Raw genomic sequence first — 16,303 nt, forward strand, 5'->3', positions numbered from 1 at the left:
GTGCATGCAATTGTAGTTATTCGTACTTATGCATGTTTTAATTGCAGCTTGGGATCGATCTGGTATCTTTTTTCCGGAACGTATCTCGTACCGACGGTACCTTATACACTGTTGTCCCCTATAAGCATCAGCTGGTTTGTTCGGCATCACTGTCTCATGTCTTAGAGTTCCTCTCTTTCAATGGCATTCAAATGACACAAGGAAACTCAACTGCAGGGAAAGCCCCACCTTTCTCGGACGATACACCTTTGGGAGTGCCTCTGCCCCATGTTTACTTATCACCACGTAAGCCTGGTCACCTCTACGCAGGAATTAATGAATCCATCGACGATGCAATTTCCAACTCCCAACCAGGAAAAATTAAAACAATTTCAAAGTCCCACACACCTAAGAACACAGCAGTGATTAGGAGTGCCGTCGGCAACCTCAGTACCAATCGGGATGGGATTGTGATGTGGCGACCGACCCCCACTGAAGAAGAAATAAACATCCTTCGAACAATCTCCGCTCCCTTAAATTTATCTCCTCTTCAGGATGCTACCTGGAAGAAGATGATCAAGATGGCTGCAAAGAAAGAATCCGTCCTCCACAAAGTTCTTTTTGTCCTCGAAATGATTGGTGCAAGGACAACTGACGATCATTTGGTGCGAGTGGAGAATCGGGCGTCCGCCATCATCGACATGTACGAAGAGAGAGACGAAGAGTTTTTCAAGACATGCGTCGAGTTCATTACGGGGTTGAAATTTGCTATAGAGTTGACCCCACTAGCCAACGGCCAGAATTGGCACGAACATCTGGATTGGGCAGTGATCGCTGGGATGGCAAATACAACAAGAGTGGAATATTGAAAAGGTAAACAAAATAATATTAAAAAGATAACTGGCAAATTATTAATCTATTTTAACTTTGTGTTTAGCCGACGGCGTATATTTAATATCGGAATGGAAAACGGACTTCTCATTTTATATTTGGATTTCTCAGGTGGATTGATTTGTTACTTTCATAGTTTTTAGCTGTTGAATTATTATATATTATTTATTTGTTGTGTTTTTATTTCTGATGAATTAAAGATTTGTTAAAACATACATATTAGTTTAACAATGAGGTTTATATTCTTAAGCCGTCGGCTACTGAATTTAACTGTATCCCACTTCCTCCCACGTTAAGTTCATTTCTTCTGGTTTGTCTAGATTGTTGTTCCGATCAAACAAAATTAAAGTAAAACTAACCCCTGACTAATTAGATTACGACCAGAGATATAGAAAAACTCATCTTATGCGGACTATTTCATAATCTAGCAGATCACACTGTGAATGCTGAATTCACATTACGTTGGCAAGCCTGTACGTTACTGCCATAAATGGTAATTTCTTTAGTGGGTCATACGCCTCTTACAGCAAGTTCAATTCTTCTGCTGCCTCTTTCTTGATCTGAATCAGATTTTTAAGAACTTGGGTTACATGGGGTTGAGAAACTTTTTTTGCGGTCGGTAGTGGTTGCGTAAGAAGAAGACAGAATACGAGTAAAAATGTACTTACAGCCATCCGGGCTCTGTTGGGCGATACGACAAGGGAAGTCCGGCCTTTTGATGCCAATACTTTCCTGTTTCTCTTCATCATTTTACTTGTTTCCCATTTAATCACTTTAATAATTACTCACTTGTTCCTCTCTTACGTTTCTAGAATATCTACCCAAAGAGAAAATCTAATAACGCAGAACATTTATATTTTCTCACACTCACATTGCCAACAAATATAACGTATGTATATGTGTAACGTATATAAAATAGCGTGGTTCAAATCTGCTCTATATTACACTGCATGGAACGTGGAACATCATATTTATAAAACTAAAACTATACAACTTCCAGAAAAATGTGGGTAGAAAGCTCCCTATTATTAGGAGACATTGATATATTTAGAATTTAATGATACACACATGAATAAAATATGTGCTTGTAGTTTCGACACCTCAAAAACTTCACATAGTTTTGAACCCCTCTTCTTCAAACGTCACTGCACTCCACACTGACAGTACGAAACAACAACAAGAGTGGTGACCTGGTACGTACAAATGTCACAAGTATGCATATCGTCTCGCGGTTCACTGATTCTTCATCCGAATGTGTGGAGCGTGACAAATGTGGAGCACAGATAGCAAAATGCAATAGCTCGCACGAAATATTATTTATTCATAAATAAGTGTCACTCAACAATGATGGCAAGAGTGTGACAAAATTTATATCACACAGAGCACAATTTTTCTGACAGTGTTTCTCACTGAGTGAATATCCACGCACTGCTGCGTTTTTGCAATGCAGCCAAATCACTGATCATCATTCGACCCTCTTTTGTTGGCTTCTCTCTGTCTCTCTCTCTGAAAGGTAGTGCAGGAAAACCAATTCTCAAGAACCATCATCATCATCACACTCTTACCAAGAGAGTTTTCAAAGGCTTAATAATGTGATTTACTCTTAACGTTGCAAACCCAGCATCATAACTTATTGTAGCTCTTCTTGGATGGATAAGGGATTAGGATAGCAGTCTCAGCTATGCAACTATTCTTTATTTCAACAATTCCATTGCTCCCAAGTAAGTATGCGACCACACGGCGCATTTCTTGTGCTCTTGGTAAATGGGTGGAAGTGAGCTCGCTTTATGATCATGCAATAATGAATGTAATGGTCGATCCTATGTATTCCACAATTCCACATAGCTTTACTTACTACAATATGCAACAGGTAGGTCGGTCTGTCGGGAACGCGGCACAAAGATGATTATTGTTTTGAGAAAGAAAGGAGATCCGCATTATAGAGATTCTCAACATTCTGAGACAGACTTTTATTAAAAGAAAGCATTTGTATCAAGTGGTCATGCAATGTTTATTTTGAGAGGGATGAGTAGAAACAGCGAGTTTGGCGTAATGTCGTCAAAAGGAAACATATGTAAATGCTGAGGAGATTATTGTTCTTGTTCGTTTGTTCAGGTTCGAAGTACTCCACATTCGAGATGCTGTCAGTTTATTGGATTGGATCTTTTGCGTTTTAGGCAAAAGCGTTTGAATGTAAGAAAAAAAACGACGACTAATTTCTTTAATGTCATGTAGCTGGTGGCTGATTGTAGTCACATCTTCGAGTAAAGTAACCATAATTGCCAGGAGGACAATGGTGGAAATGGTGCGGGGAATGCATGTTATTTAATCTAATGGGAGATAGATAAACAACTGAAATGTTGGATAGTACGCTTCTCCAATTACCTACTAACTAAGTAACAAAACTACGAGGCAACTATAACGGATTCTGCTCTCTTGCGTGCTCCAAATGACTGGAATTTAAATTCCTCAGTTCAGGAAGGAAAGGAAACGGGAGGATAAGTACGAGAGCTCAATTATGCAATAGCTAAATAATCCTACATTTTACGCCTCTTTAGTGTTGTTGCGTCTTCTTAAATATGGGATCAAGTTGCGTAATTACTAGTCGGCCTCTTGTTCCGTTCTAATGGTTTGGTAAGTGCCAAAGGAAGCTAATTAGCTCATGATGACTCTCACATATCCACCGTTGTGGACTATGTGGAAAGAAATGTTGAGCCTTAAAAGCGAATTTGGCAGAGAAAAACACTTCAATCGAGATGAAGCACATATGTGCATATGTATATTAATAGTCACGTAAGCGTATACAAGAAACTGTAAAATTTTACGTTATTTCTTATATTACTTTCTGGAAATATATTATATTTTTTCAGGTTAGAAAATGTGAAGAAATAAATTGCTTCAAACTACATAGTATCTTAGCGTGCAAAAATTGAATTTGCATCAAATAAATTTGCGCAAAGGTAACATGCACGCATGTAAGTGCATATGTACTACATACACGTAGGTACATGGTTATATTTACATACCATATATATATTTATCACATTATATTTATAAGCCACATTAAATTATGCGTTTCATGGTCAATTCAAATGAATGGTAATTTAAAGATACGTTAATTCTGGAATTTATTAACTCTGAATGCACTGATATTATGCACAAATATATGTAAACTTGTCCTTCTTTGACCCCACAATCCATCAGTGTATGTATATTAGTAATCAGGAATCCTCATTTTATGGCCTCTAGTCTTTTGACCGGCAACAGGGCTGGCTGCTTTATGTTAAGGCTAAATTTGTTATTTACTTATTAAGAAAGTCTCCAATTACCAAAAGGAATATAAACTAAATTACGATGCATGCTTTTATGATAGTCAATAACCTTGTCCACCTACTGGACATTATGCACGTATTTAAGGATTCAGCCGAACTGAAACCTTAGGATTAGAGCTACAGCAACCATATACTACTACATAAATATGCATATTAGATCTGTGGATCACAGGTTTAAATTAAAGTGTTTCTAGTGATAGATTGTGACACTCATTTGAATGGAGACAAGAGATTATTTGACATTACAAGCTATATATATTTAAATAGTCTTCTTGTTGGATTTGTATGCCATTAACGTCTCCATTTTTCACATTCACGTCTCTCTAGAAAAGTGAACGAATTTAAATTCCTAAAATTACAATCAGTTTATAAAAATTTCTGTAGTAATAAAAGTGTGTATTGCAAAAGTCGCCACGCCATTATGCAACCACTTGATCCGCCACGGACAATACGGGTCCGGATTCTGATAAATTTTTGGAACTACATCCGAGATTATTTTTTACGGCCCTTTGTTCATTTATTTTTCCCTTCGTTGTGGGTCGAACCCACGGATGAAAATGGTGTCCGGATTAAACCAACATCGGCAATTCCTGGCCCCAATATCTGGTTACCTGTGCTAGGCGATGCTCTTACTCTCAACAAGATTGGAGGTCCTCCGAGATTTTTAGATTACATTTCCAGTTTGCATGAAAAATACGGACCAATTGTCAAGTGAGTATCACAGTTCTTATAGTCATGACTTGTAATAAATTTAATCCGTGATGCTGTGAATACAATTTCATCATAATCAAATCCATACAATTTGTGTACTTAGAACTAAACTTGGACCTCAAAAATTCTTATTCGTAAATCATCCGATATTCTACAAGGAAATTATACGCAATGAACCAAAATGTCCTGCCAGCTTCAAATTACCTGCGGGTGAAGCATTTTATAGAAGACACAAAATCAACCGAGGATTATTTTTTCAGTAATCTATCCCATTTTTCATTTTGAGATCAATGCATTCATATTTTATGTATGTAAGTATAAGCATTTTAGATATTTTATCACAGAGATGGTGAAATGTGGCATCAAAACCGTGCTTTGTTAACCCAACTGATCCTTAAGGAGACAGGGCGATATATGGAAACTTTGTTAGATTCTGTCGACGGGGTATTGACCAAGGTCGTGGAAAACTGGAAATCCAAATCAATGGAAAATGATGATAGGCTAATAAGAAATGTTGAACATGACTGCTACGAACTTTTTATTTCATGTGCGACCAAATACTTTTTTTGTATATTGCACCTTTGAACATTGGTCATTACTAAATACGTTTGTCTGGCTTATTATTTACTTCAGCTATAATGGTTATGACCTTTGGTCGACACTATGAGATGTTCTTGTCTCAAGCAGGATCTAACGTGACAACACTGGCCAACATCGCCATAAAATTGAATGATACAACTTTTGATCTTAATGCATATCCAATTCAAATAGCCACTGTATTGAGACTCAAGGCCTGGGAAAAATACCAAGAATATACTCTTCAAAATTTAAGAACTGGTATTTCAGCAAACTTCTTACGAGTTACTCGGAGAGTAAATTTAATTAATGTCTCAATTCTACAGGTCGCAAATGTACCGATATTGCACTAGAGGCCATGGGTACAGGAGGATCATTGGAAGAATATGGGCTCTTACATCGACTGAAGAATGTTTGCAACGCATCTGACGAAGAAATTCGATTACATTGCACTGATTTCTGCACGGATATCTCTGATCCAGTAAAAAAAATATTATTAAAAGACACATATCAATAAGTACTAATATCGTCATTATCTGCAGTTTAGCCTCACCTCCCTCTGGACATTATACGCCTTGGGTAGGAATCCCGATGTACAAGACAAAATTTTGAAGGAAATTGAACGCGTGTGTGGAGCTGGGGCTGTTGTTCGATACAAGGACTTGGAAAAATTGCCGTATCTCAATGCCACCTGTAAAGAAGTATTGCGCATGTACCCCACTGCGCCCCTAATTATACGAAAACATGACGAAGACGTGGTCATTGGTGGTTTCAAAATTCCATCAGACGTAAGCAAAAAAAATTAAAACTTAATTTGTATAATTGTTCTACAAAACCTTAATATGGACGCTTGTAGGTATGACTATTTAACTATTCTCATGTGTGTTTGTTTCTCTCCAATTTCAGTATATTGTAACTCTTTCGACCTTTGTTTCCCATAAAAATCCGTTATACTTTTACAACCCTGAAAAGTTTTGGCCAGAGCGATGGATGTGGGAGGAGCGCGATGACGAAACGAGGGAGCGGAAGAGGTCGGAAGATGCCTATTATCCCTTCGGCATTGGAAAACGGACCTGTGCTGGAAAACTTATTGCACAAAACTTAATGAGACTTTACGTGGCCAAGGTTCGTATTACGAATAAAAGAACAAACTCTTTGTAGAATATTCTTGTTTGGTTTATGCACAATTATTTTTTATATTTTTTTCTCAGGTCGTCCAAACTTTTGTCGTCGAGAGTGACGAGGTAGGGACAAAGATTAAGATAATGCTGTATCCTGATGGGGACATGAATATTAAACTCAAACCTCGCTAAAATGCATACACTTCTTTCTGGAAAGTTTCATACATTCATTTTCTAAAGACTTTTATGTCTTCCAAGCTCATTTACCTCTATGTAAATTTATTTTCAATATTAAGCATTTAAAATATGTTATACCATTATTCTCATTCGTTTGATTCTTAAATAAATAAATAAATTACTACCAAAATTAACAATTATAATCCAAGATCCATGCAATCCATCTCAATTTAAGTAAATATTATTTAACACAAAGGGTTATTATTGTTTGGGGTTGAGTAAGAAATCCGCGGATCAAAGTCATTCATGTGCCACGCGTATTTGAGTTACATTGAACGAGTTGTTCCCAAATCACAAATAATTCGAAAATTGTTGAGATGTCCTCAGCCGAGGAGGCGGAAGGGTTGGGAAGAGAAAGCTCGACCCAGGTGGTAACAGCGAGGCTTCCACAAAAGAAGAACTATCGACAAAGGGCTCACTCCAACCCAATTTGTGACCACATTTTTGACTAGTAAGCAAATTCGATATAATTCATATGTAGTTCCAACAATATGTGCAAATTCAAAATATGAATTGTATTCTTTGTATGATTTCTAGTCCAGTATCCCCCGACGAAATGGATTGGTCGAAACATTATCCAAAGTTTTTCGAGGGCAAAGGAAATGCATCCGGTAACAAGAAGCAGGTGGAATTTTTAGATGTCGGTGAGTTTGTCGGATGACTATTATTGACAAAATGATATACATAAGGAAAGTTTGTTGACAATATTATTGTATTGATAGGTTGCGGGTATGGGGGACTTTTAGTAGCTCTATCGCCTCTATTTCCGGACAAGATTATGCTTGGAATGGAGATTAGAGTGAAAGTTTCTCAATATGTACAAGAAAGGGTGAAAGCTTTAAGGGAAATGCATCCTGGGACTTATCAAAATATTGACTGCATTAGAGGGAATGCAATGAAATATTTGCCAAATTTCTTCACCAAAGGACAAGTGAGTTGATTATTTTCCATTGTCCTGAAAATCTGATTTTTTAAACATAGGTAGTAATTGCTATTTGTTGTTTAGATAACTAAAATGTTTTTCTTGTATCCTGACCCGCACTTTAAGAGATCCAAACACAAGTGGAGAATTATCAATAACACTTTGTTAGCAGAGTATGCTTTTATTTTAGCGGAGGGGGTATTACACTAACATAACACTCGGATGATACTCTCAATGTTATCGAATGTTGGCCATTTTAAGTAATTACACTTATCGCTGCTTAGGGTTTGGTGTACACCGTCACAGATGTTTTGGATCTCCACGAGTGGATGGTTAAACACTTTACCGAACACCCCATGTTTGAAGTAGTCACTGATGAAGAGCTGGTAATTAATAAAATTCATTACAAACCATAATCTACAATTCATTTTGTGACCAGTGACGTTTCATACTCATCCTTATTTTATGCTTTCTACTTCAGAAAGGTGATGTGGTGGCAGAGCAAATTATGGATAGCACTGAGGAAGGCAAAAAAGTGACCAGGAACAACGGAGACAAGTATATGAAAGTGTTTAGAAAACGTACGCCAAAAATCTCCATTGCCGAATTTTTCGGTGTTAATTCCAACGACTTTCCATTCTTGAAGGACAATAATCTAAAATAACATATGTAGTTTTACATTCATATTATTTTGCTAAATTAAACTTTTGGTATTTTGATTTATTTCGCAGTTATGTACATATCTAGTATAAAATCGTGTAATACAAACTGTGTTTAATACATTTGAAATAAAAGTCACTCTGATACTTGACTTGCGCAGCTGGTAACAGAGATGCATAATACGTACACAATATGGCAATATCATGACTTGTTTCATGTTCTTAAATACATGTGATGATAAAGTACTCATGTATTATGGACAAATATCACGATAAACACTCGATATTCAGATAATACCTGGATCACAATGGAATTTTGATTGATCTGATAATCTCTAAAAGTGTACACACCTACATGCATACATAAAGTGTGTTGGCTGTGTCAATTTATTTAATTGCATTTGTGATTTGTGAGAGTCTTGTGGAAAATGGCGATTCACATTTTCATGGTTTTAGCCATTTTTGGCATTACTGCTAGTTCGCAATCTGTCTCATACGAGGGTTACCATGTTTTTCGAATGACTCCTCATTCCGTGGATCAAGTGGAATTTTTAAAGTCGTTGGATCCTACGGTATTAGAATGCACTGATTTTTCTGAACAATAAATATTTTATTATCTGGACAATTTCTTTACAGGTGAACTTTTGGAAAGATTGCTCAGTTCCAGAACGGGTTTGTGATGTTCTACTTTCTCCGAAGCAGCAAGGGTCACTCCTGCCAGAAATTGAAACCCTGGGAATCACTGTCGACAAATTTGTTGATGATGTGGGAAGGTGGAGGAGATAAAAAATGCGTCACACAAAATAATTGAAATAATTTTCTTAGTTCATATGTTGTATTTTTCATAGCCTGGCCAAAATTGAAAACCGTGAACAAGTCGGCCGCATTGCATGGGATGATTACTATGGCGTAGACGATGTATGAAAGAGGAATATAGTAACAGGTCGTTTAGTACTTTGATAAGTATTCTTGTATTTTCCTTTTATAGATTCATGCCTTCTTGAATGAGCAAGCTTCAAGCCATTCTTCCATCGCAAATGTCATAAATATCGGCCCGTCTTTTGAAGAACGGAACTTGAACGTTATCAAAATTGCAAAAAACTCTACTAGAAAACCTGTAATCTTTGTAGAAGCGAGTTAGTATTTTATGCATTATACGAAAACATGTATCCCAGTTATTTATTACCTTAACTCGTGCAGATGCACATGCGAGGGAATGGATCACAAATGCAGTAACAACCTACCTCGTAAATGAGCTCCTTAACAGCGAGGATACCGATATCCAAGAGTGGACAAATGATTTCGATTGGTACGTATTGCCAGTTTTCAACCCGGATGGCTTGGAATACACCCGGTCAACGGACAGGCTGTGGAGAAAGAATCGCTCAAACTCGACCACTCCCCCATATTGTCGAGGAGTCGACTTGAACAGGAATTTTGACTACAACTGGTGTGGAGTTGGATCTTCGATTAATCCATGTTCAGACACGTATTGCGGATCTGCTCCAAATTCTGAACCTGAAACTCGGGCTTTAACAACGTTTATACAGGAAAACCTGAAAGATGACCTTGTTTTATATTTGAGCGTACACAGCTACAGCCAATTCATCATGTTTCCTTTTGGTGACACCGTCGACACCTCGTTTTATGACTACAACGTAAGGATGTATTAATTTGCAAATTAACAACTCATTCAATTTAATTTGCATTGGTATAGATGAGAATAGCGACAGAAGCTGCAAATGCTGCCCAAGTACGATACGGGACAGTGTTCTCCCCAGGAAATTGGCTACAAATTCTTTGTAAATAAATTCACTCGAATATCCATTTGTGACATCTCTTCCTACTAAAATTATATATCCTTTATAGATCCGTCGACGGGAGATAGCATGGATTGGGTAAAGAGTAAATTGATGTCGTCGTCGCCATCGTCATTGTCGTTTACCTATGAATTGCGAGATACTGGGAGATATGGCTTCCTCCTCCCGAAGGAACAGATCTTGCCTTCAGCCGAAGAATTTGTGGATAGTTTGAAACCAATTATCGACGCATTGCGAACTGGCATTTCTGCTTAAAAAATTATGTCCTAAAATAACTCGTGATGAAAATGATTCTGACAAATAATTAAATTGATATTGCAAATTTCTCAACTAGAAGCAACATTCGAGGTTAATTATATAAAGAATGTGTTAATTAGCTAACCTTTTAACAAGATTGAACATAAATAAATATCATGCCGCTAGCCATTTTTTCGCATTATTTGTATTCTTAAAACTTGAACGAGCTTGCATGCATTCTAAATTATAATTCTACAAGCACATGCATGTATCTAGCTTTGGAATACTAATGAATTGCAGGATAATTGAGATGTTTAGAAAGATTGGTTTTGGGATTGAAATCGTTTTAAATTCAAATCTCAATAATTTTAAAAGCACGAATTTGATGAGAAAATAACTAAACTTGAAGTTTTTAACGTATAAATATGTATGACACAATATTTAAAAAATCAACCGAATAAGTTCAGAGTTGTTAACTTAATTATGAAAAGTGAAAAATTGGTAGAGCTAGTAAATGGTGTGGTAGAATCCTGACTTAGGGTTGCAATGAATTAGGGCTGCAATGCTGCACCCAAGTAAATCAGTGTGACCACGAGATTGAACGAAAGCCTCAAAAAGTTGCCAATCTTGTTGTATTTTCACTCAAAATTCAGAAGACGACGATGAGTGAATTGCTGAAAGCAACTGAAATCGAAATACACGTGCAAACTTGATCATGTATGCAGAAGCAACGAACCAACGCTTATTTGCCGAAGAGGACACGACCACTTTTTTAGAAGTCTCTTGCTGCAAATTTAAAATTCTAGTTTGCTATCTTTTCATATTTTACTAAATGCAGAGTTTGTAGTAAATCGAGTAAGGTTTTGTTCTGACCTGCTTTAGATAAGTACCTTCCATGCCATGTACATACATACTTTTCTCCACCTACGAATCCACCACAAATCACTTTTACTGCACAAAGGCGTACTGAAAATTGCTGTGACTGACTAGTCAGTCGTTACATTGTTACAACTTTAAGACGGCAAAATTCAGATTGAGACGAGATTAATGCAACCTGACGTACGATTCAGGTAACTCAAATTTGTTACAATAGTTGATCAACGACCATGAGTTGGATAAGTTGTTTTGCTATTTTGTGTTGGTTTATATAACTTATACACACAAAATGACTGAATTATTGTTGTTCCCTGTGTTAAATGTCTTAATTGTTACTCTCCTGTTGATAGTTTATCCAAACTGTCAGTGTAGTTTTGATACTTTTCTTCCTAAATCGCAAATCACCAATAATAGGGTTTCTGTTGGATATTTAACTCCCGAAAAATGCAATCGCAGTGACCGCACGAGACTGATTTGCAAACTCTTATCAAAATCTAAGAAATTTAAAACTATTGACAAATATGCACCGAAAACTGGTCATTTCAAAATAGAAACAAAACCATTTAATAATATTAAGAAACGTAGAGGTTTATTGGACACTTATGACTACGACGACGACGATCATCACTCCAGGGTATTTACCGGTAGAAATTCTGATAATTTTGTGGATAGTGACGAGGATACAAATAGCTTCAATGTCCCTGAGGATATTTTCAAAATTTACGAATTTCCATCTCTTACAAAACACAACCAAAAGTATTTGAGAATCCCGAGGCTTCGTCAATTGAGACCATTTAAAATGAAAAAGGTTCGCAACATAGTGTGGCCCAAAGTTTTGAAAGTGAGAAACAAGCTTGCTGAAATGCCGCTAGCAGTTTCTGGAATTCCCTTATTTTGGACCTTGGGAGTCGCCCTGATGTTGAAGTATATGTTTAATCATATAAATGTTCATTATATGCGTATGATCATTCCTTTATAAAACATGGATTTTTTTCTTAATGTTTTCCAGGCATCAACTGAAGAAAGGACAAGTAACTGATATACCGATACCGCAAAAGTTTCCTCTTCTGGATTCTGGCAAGCTACCGAAAATTGTAAAAGAAAGAAATGCAACCGCTGAAAGAGAGAAATTTCAGTTGACGAAAGAAATAATTTCGCTCACTGGTGAAAGTTTGAACCTTGCAGCGAATAAAATTGATTTCATCAACGTCTTAGCTCGAACTCTGCAGCCAGTCAATATTGGGTCATTCCTAGCAGCACAAAGATTGAAAGTGAATTCCACGCTGCTCAACAATGTGAAAAACTTTAGAGGAAACGAAGGGAATTTGACAAACCTGGTTGGAGAATTTGTCAGAGAAATTGCAAATCAAGCTGTTCGGAATGTCACTGAGAATATGAGTGTAGGATAATTAAACTAAATATGTACAGTCGGATTCGGCTGAAATGTTGTATACGTGACAAGATCTCAGAGGACGTACCATATATGCACAGACATAATAAATTTAAATTGTAGTCTTTAAATTTTGGGCGTAGCGTAAATGAGAACTTTGTATTTTTTAGAAGTTTAAATTTGAAGTTGATACATACATACACGGATTTTTATGCGTACCAGTTTTTGTCGCCCAAGGAGTATTTTCAAAATAAAAATTTTAATAACTCAGCTATCAATCCAATATGGATCAAATACATGCATTAATTTTTACAGACATAGGAAGCAGCATATTGAATTGGGTGCGGGCACGGGTAATGTACTCTCATTTTTCATATCGTACCATTGATTTGCCAAATTTCGCATCCTCCTTTACAAAAAAATACAAATTACAAAACTGAGAAAACTTGATTCGAGTGATGAACCAACTACTTACATTGAAAATGACTTGCCAATTTATCGGGGTTGACCACATGCATGTACATAAGTAACGATGTAAAAAAAATTTGGCTAGTTGTATTGACATTACTTCTACCTCAAGTGTGTACCAAAAAGTAGTAGCAATCTGCAAACCACAAACTTAACTCTTTGGCTCATTAGTGAAGCATGGCACGCGTGTTTAGATACAATTTACTTTAAACAAGGAATCAATTTTTTGCTTGTTGCTTATAGATTTGGTGAATTGTATCATTGGATCTTTCACAATTTCCCATAACATGCTGAAATTGAGACATAGATAAGTAAAACAAACAACTTGAAATAAATATATCAAGATTAAATTTTGATTAGATGTACATTATAAATCTCTTGTTTTATTTGATAGTTTGCAAAATAGTGAGAAAATATTAGAAAACGCACTTTATTATTACAATTCTATTTTGTTGTGAATTTTGGGAGTAATTTTCATATCCACGTTGTCAACATTCAACTTGTCCCAAAATTGCATGCGTTCATGACGGCCAGGATTATTCACACTACTCGTCTTACCAGCGATTTGGTAATATTGTATTGGAGCATCCCCGACATCCCTAGGAATTGGTTTCCACTGCATTTCGTTTTTCCAAGTGGAAGTTGGCTTACTAGTTTTGCAATATTTTAAATACAATTTCAGAGAAATCCAATGTATCGTATGTACACCCAAGTTGGTAATATCTTACTTGTCAGTAGCAAAACTAGCCCAAAGCTTTACAAAGTTTTGAGAAAATTCATAAACTTCATGCTTGTGTTGGTCGACATGCTCCACAGCTCCATACGCTCCGCTAAATTGATATTGCAACTCGTCAGTGTGGCCCACTCCTACAGATCAGTTTAAAAATTATTATAATGTGAGCCACCAAGTTTCCCTTTGTATTTATTCAATGCTTAGACTACCATTTACCATATTCTCCTGAAATGCCATAAAAGTTTTTCAAAAGTGGGGAATCCTCTTCTCCTGGAAATGTAAACTCGAATGGATAAATGTCCGTAAATTGTGCTTGCAATCGGGCAGCCTTTTCAGCCGGATGAATAAAAAAGCGGTCAGAAAACAAATGTGTGAAACTCGCCCACGTTTCTTCACTGATCTCTTCATTTCCAAAATATTGGGTCAACAATTTTCTGGAAACGTTGTCCCGAACTTCTTTGTCCGCTATGAAATCATAGCCCAAAGCAATGGGCATTACTCTTGACCAGTCTTCATTGATTTCAGATAAATGTGTTTCACTCATTATTACTGAAAATGCAAAAAGTATTTGTTTCATACATGGTCAACCAAAAATATGCATGGACATATTTAAATTTACTAGAAGTGGATAATTGAGCTCCCTCATCTTCAGTAAATCCATAAATCCATGGAACACGATGGAATTCTCCATTTGTGATCAAAGACAACGGGTCGCTTTCCAGAAATAAAGGCTGTTTTGAGTTTTTGCTCTCAACGCTTGGCGCAAGTATGTTGAATGGCAGCATAAACCATTTCTAAAAATCATGATAACATTATTTCAAGAAAATTTAAGTCCTATAATTATTTTAGTGCGTACAACGCCATTTAGATGAGCCTGCAGAAGTTCTTGCACCGTCTTTGTCTTCAAGCAATCCACCAACTCGTGGGATGTTGCGGTTGGACATTTTAAATCCTCTCCAATAAACTTGGAGGTACCTGCTGGATCCCGTTGAATTGCCCAATGCGCCAGAACTATGGAATATTTAGTTTACATATACTGCATATGCATACTGCAATATTTCATAACGAAATTAATTTTTAAATCGTTGTATCTCGAAAGAATTGCTCACCTGATCCACTCTGTGAGATAGCATTTCTGAACAATCCTACACATAGTATTCAAGATTTGTTTTTAATTAAATGTCGCACGTAAGCTAATTAATGACGTACCTTTGCTCATTGGTGACAACATGTGATAATGCACAGAAGCACCCCCGGCACTGCAACCTATGAATAAATTGAATCTTTTCAATGCCATAAATGATTTACAGAGAAAACTTACGAGCCTACCAAAAATTGTAACTTTCGAGGAATCTCCTCCAAACGATGAAATTGTTTTTTGGACCCATTGAAGAGCAACTACTTGGTCCTTTAATCCTAAATTTCCTGAAATTGCATCATCTCCGGTATCCAAAAATCCTGAATATTTTTTCGGAATTTCATTTAGTACATTATACCACAAAATATTTTGAATTTATTTGTAACTACCAAATGCTCCCATCCTATAGTTGAAAGTTACTAAAACTATATCTTCGTCCATAAAAAATTTTGGATCAAAGTCAGCTTTCCCAAATGTAAATCCGCCGGGGTTGAACCAAACCATTACCGGAAGCTTTTTCCCATTTTCCACGAGGTCACTCTTCACATATACAGAGCGAGATTACAATTAGTATTAACATATGTAGTTTGAGTCAGTCTGTGTATGATGCAAAGGGCTTCACCTTGTTAATGGGGGTGTAGATATTTAAGAAAAGACAATCCTCATCCCCTGTGAAGACCTTCTCAAAGATATCAAACTGTGGGCATACATTTCCAAATTGTGTAGCTTTCTTCACACCGGTCCATGGCTTAGAAAGCTGTGAAACCTGTCAGAAAACATGTATTTTCTTCCATAAAATCCTGTCATTGTCAAATTCAATCTCGTCTACAAACCTGAAACCTTTCCGTCTTTTCAGCAAACGGAACGCCACGAAAAGCGTAATACTCACGTCCTGCCCTTGAAAGAAAGGTCGTTCCTTCTAATTTTCCCAGTAATGAGTCGACAATTACGGAACTCTCCTCAGCCGAGGCTCCAATTATATAAGACGCGAGTAAAAATACCCCCCAGAACGTCCCCATTTCCAAAATTTTCGGTTAGTAAAAATTATTGTAAAATACTTCGCATGTATGTTCTTCACTAATACTTGGACCAAAAAGACTCGTAAATTTGTTTGTGGGCATTCTTCATCTCACCGGTCACTCTGCACGAAATCTCTTGCATGCAAATATGTATATATGTACATATATGCATATGTACTACGACGCTGGATTAT

General features: G+C 36.7%; 6 protein-coding genes across 6 annotated transcripts in view; 4 read left to right on the top strand and 2 right to left on the bottom strand.

Moving 5' to 3' along the window:
- Positions 1-2,364, bottom strand: part of LOC110847306 (pleckstrin homology domain-containing family G member 5) — a 62,569-nt gene extending 60,205 nt beyond the window's left edge. The window contains exon 1 of the mRNA XM_022094231.2: positions 1,539-2,364. Coding sequence (XP_021949923.1) covers positions 1,539-1,619 — 81 coding nt within the window. The 5' untranslated portion in view covers positions 1,620-2,364. The remainder of the gene's footprint in view (positions 1-1,538) is intronic.
- A 2,100-nt stretch (positions 2,365-4,464) lies between these two features.
- Positions 4,465-6,977, top strand: LOC110846094 (1,25-dihydroxyvitamin D(3) 24-hydroxylase, mitochondrial). Its single transcript, XM_022092725.2, has 8 exons — positions 4,465-4,913; positions 5,017-5,172; positions 5,258-5,460; positions 5,547-5,750; positions 5,816-5,970; positions 6,032-6,277; positions 6,396-6,614; positions 6,701-6,977. Exons 1-8 carry the CDS (start codon positions 4,624-4,626, stop codon positions 6,800-6,802), a joined length of 1,575 nt encoding a protein of 524 aa, XP_021948417.1. The 5' UTR covers positions 4,465-4,623; the 3' UTR covers positions 6,803-6,977.
- A 96-nt stretch (positions 6,978-7,073) lies between these two features.
- Positions 7,074-8,617, top strand: LOC110846532 (tRNA (guanine-N(7)-)-methyltransferase). The gene is made up of 6 exons (XM_022093315.2): positions 7,074-7,298; positions 7,385-7,491; positions 7,570-7,778; positions 7,854-7,967; positions 8,054-8,155; positions 8,251-8,617. The coding sequence occupies exons 1-6, from the start codon at positions 7,165-7,167 to the stop codon at positions 8,431-8,433; spliced, it is 849 nt and encodes a 282-aa protein (XP_021949007.1). The 5' UTR covers positions 7,074-7,164; the 3' UTR covers positions 8,434-8,617.
- A 193-nt stretch (positions 8,618-8,810) lies between these two features.
- LOC110846126 (zinc carboxypeptidase) lies at positions 8,811-10,674 on the top strand. Its single transcript, XM_022092760.2, has 7 exons — positions 8,811-9,000; positions 9,065-9,201; positions 9,277-9,346; positions 9,417-9,564; positions 9,629-10,086; positions 10,146-10,230; positions 10,298-10,674. The coding sequence occupies exons 1-7, from the start codon at positions 8,857-8,859 to the stop codon at positions 10,501-10,503; spliced, it is 1,248 nt and encodes a 415-aa protein (XP_021948452.1). The 5' UTR covers positions 8,811-8,856; the 3' UTR covers positions 10,504-10,674.
- Positions 10,675-11,519: 845 nt separating this feature from the next.
- On the top strand, positions 11,520-13,034 carry LOC110847651. Its single transcript, XM_022094631.2, has 2 exons — positions 11,520-12,285; positions 12,371-13,034. The coding sequence occupies exons 1-2, from the start codon at positions 11,651-11,653 to the stop codon at positions 12,768-12,770; spliced, it is 1,035 nt and encodes a 344-aa protein (XP_021950323.1). The 5' UTR covers positions 11,520-11,650; the 3' UTR covers positions 12,771-13,034.
- Positions 13,035-13,569: 535 nt separating this feature from the next.
- On the bottom strand, positions 13,570-16,219 carry LOC110845984 (venom carboxylesterase-6). The gene is made up of 11 exons (XM_022092559.2): positions 15,924-16,219; positions 15,713-15,856; positions 15,480-15,630; positions 15,282-15,410; positions 15,162-15,218; positions 15,062-15,097; positions 14,809-14,963; positions 14,572-14,746; positions 14,169-14,501; positions 13,948-14,086; positions 13,570-13,869 (listed from the first exon to the last, which is right to left on the bottom strand). The coding sequence occupies exons 1-11, from the start codon at positions 16,107-16,109 to the stop codon at positions 13,656-13,658; spliced, it is 1,719 nt and encodes a 572-aa protein (XP_021948251.1). The 5' UTR covers positions 16,110-16,219; the 3' UTR covers positions 13,570-13,655.
- Between the last annotated feature and the right edge of the window lie 84 nt (positions 16,220-16,303).

This window comes from Folsomia candida, unplaced genomic scaffold, assembly GCF_002217175.1.
Source record: "Folsomia candida strain VU population unplaced genomic scaffold, ASM221717v1 Fcan01_Sc003, whole genome shotgun sequence".
NCBI lineage: Eukaryota > Metazoa > Arthropoda > Collembola > Entomobryomorpha > Isotomidae > Folsomia > Folsomia candida.

Coding starts and splice junctions, on each gene's coding strand:
- LOC110845984 (XM_022092559.2), bottom strand. CDS start 16,109: ATGGGGACGTTCTGGGGGGTATTTTTACTCGCGTCTTATATAATTGGA. Junction 15,411..15,479: donor CTATAGGATGGGAGCATTTG/GTAGTTACAAAT, acceptor AAAAATATTCAG/GATTTTTGGATACCGGAGAT. Junction 14,502..14,571: donor AGCTCAATTATCCACTTCTA/GTAAATTTAAAT, acceptor TTGCATTTTCAG/TAATAATGAGTGAAACACAT.
- LOC110847651 (XM_022094631.2), top strand. CDS start 11,651: ATGACTGAATTATTGTTGTTCCCTGTGTTAAATGTCTTAATTGTTACT. Junction 12,286..12,370: donor GGAGTCGCCCTGATGTTGAA/GTATATGTTTAA, acceptor AATGTTTTCCAG/GCATCAACTGAAGAAAGGAC.
- LOC110846532 (XM_022093315.2), top strand. CDS start 7,165: ATGTCCTCAGCCGAGGAGGCGGAAGGGTTGGGAAGAGAAAGCTCGACC. Junction 7,299..7,384: donor TGTGACCACATTTTTGACTA/GTAAGCAAATTC, acceptor TATGATTTCTAG/TCCAGTATCCCCCGACGAAA. Junction 7,779..7,853: donor ATTTCTTCACCAAAGGACAA/GTGAGTTGATTA, acceptor TTTGTTGTTTAG/ATAACTAAAATGTTTTTCTT.
- LOC110846126 (XM_022092760.2), top strand. CDS start 8,857: ATGGCGATTCACATTTTCATGGTTTTAGCCATTTTTGGCATTACTGCT. Junction 9,202..9,276: donor TTTGTTGATGATGTGGGAAG/GTGGAGGAGATA, acceptor TATTTTTCATAG/CCTGGCCAAAATTGAAAACC. Junction 9,347..9,416: donor ATTACTATGGCGTAGACGAT/GTATGAAAGAGG, acceptor TTCCTTTTATAG/ATTCATGCCTTCTTGAATGA.
- LOC110846094 (XM_022092725.2), top strand. CDS start 4,624: ATGCAACCACTTGATCCGCCACGGACAATACGGGTCCGGATTCTGATA. Junction 5,173..5,257: donor AACCGAGGATTATTTTTTCA/GTAATCTATCCC, acceptor ATTTTATCACAG/AGATGGTGAAATGTGGCATC. Junction 6,615..6,700: donor TGAGACTTTACGTGGCCAAG/GTTCGTATTACG, acceptor TTTTTTTCTCAG/GTCGTCCAAACTTTTGTCGT.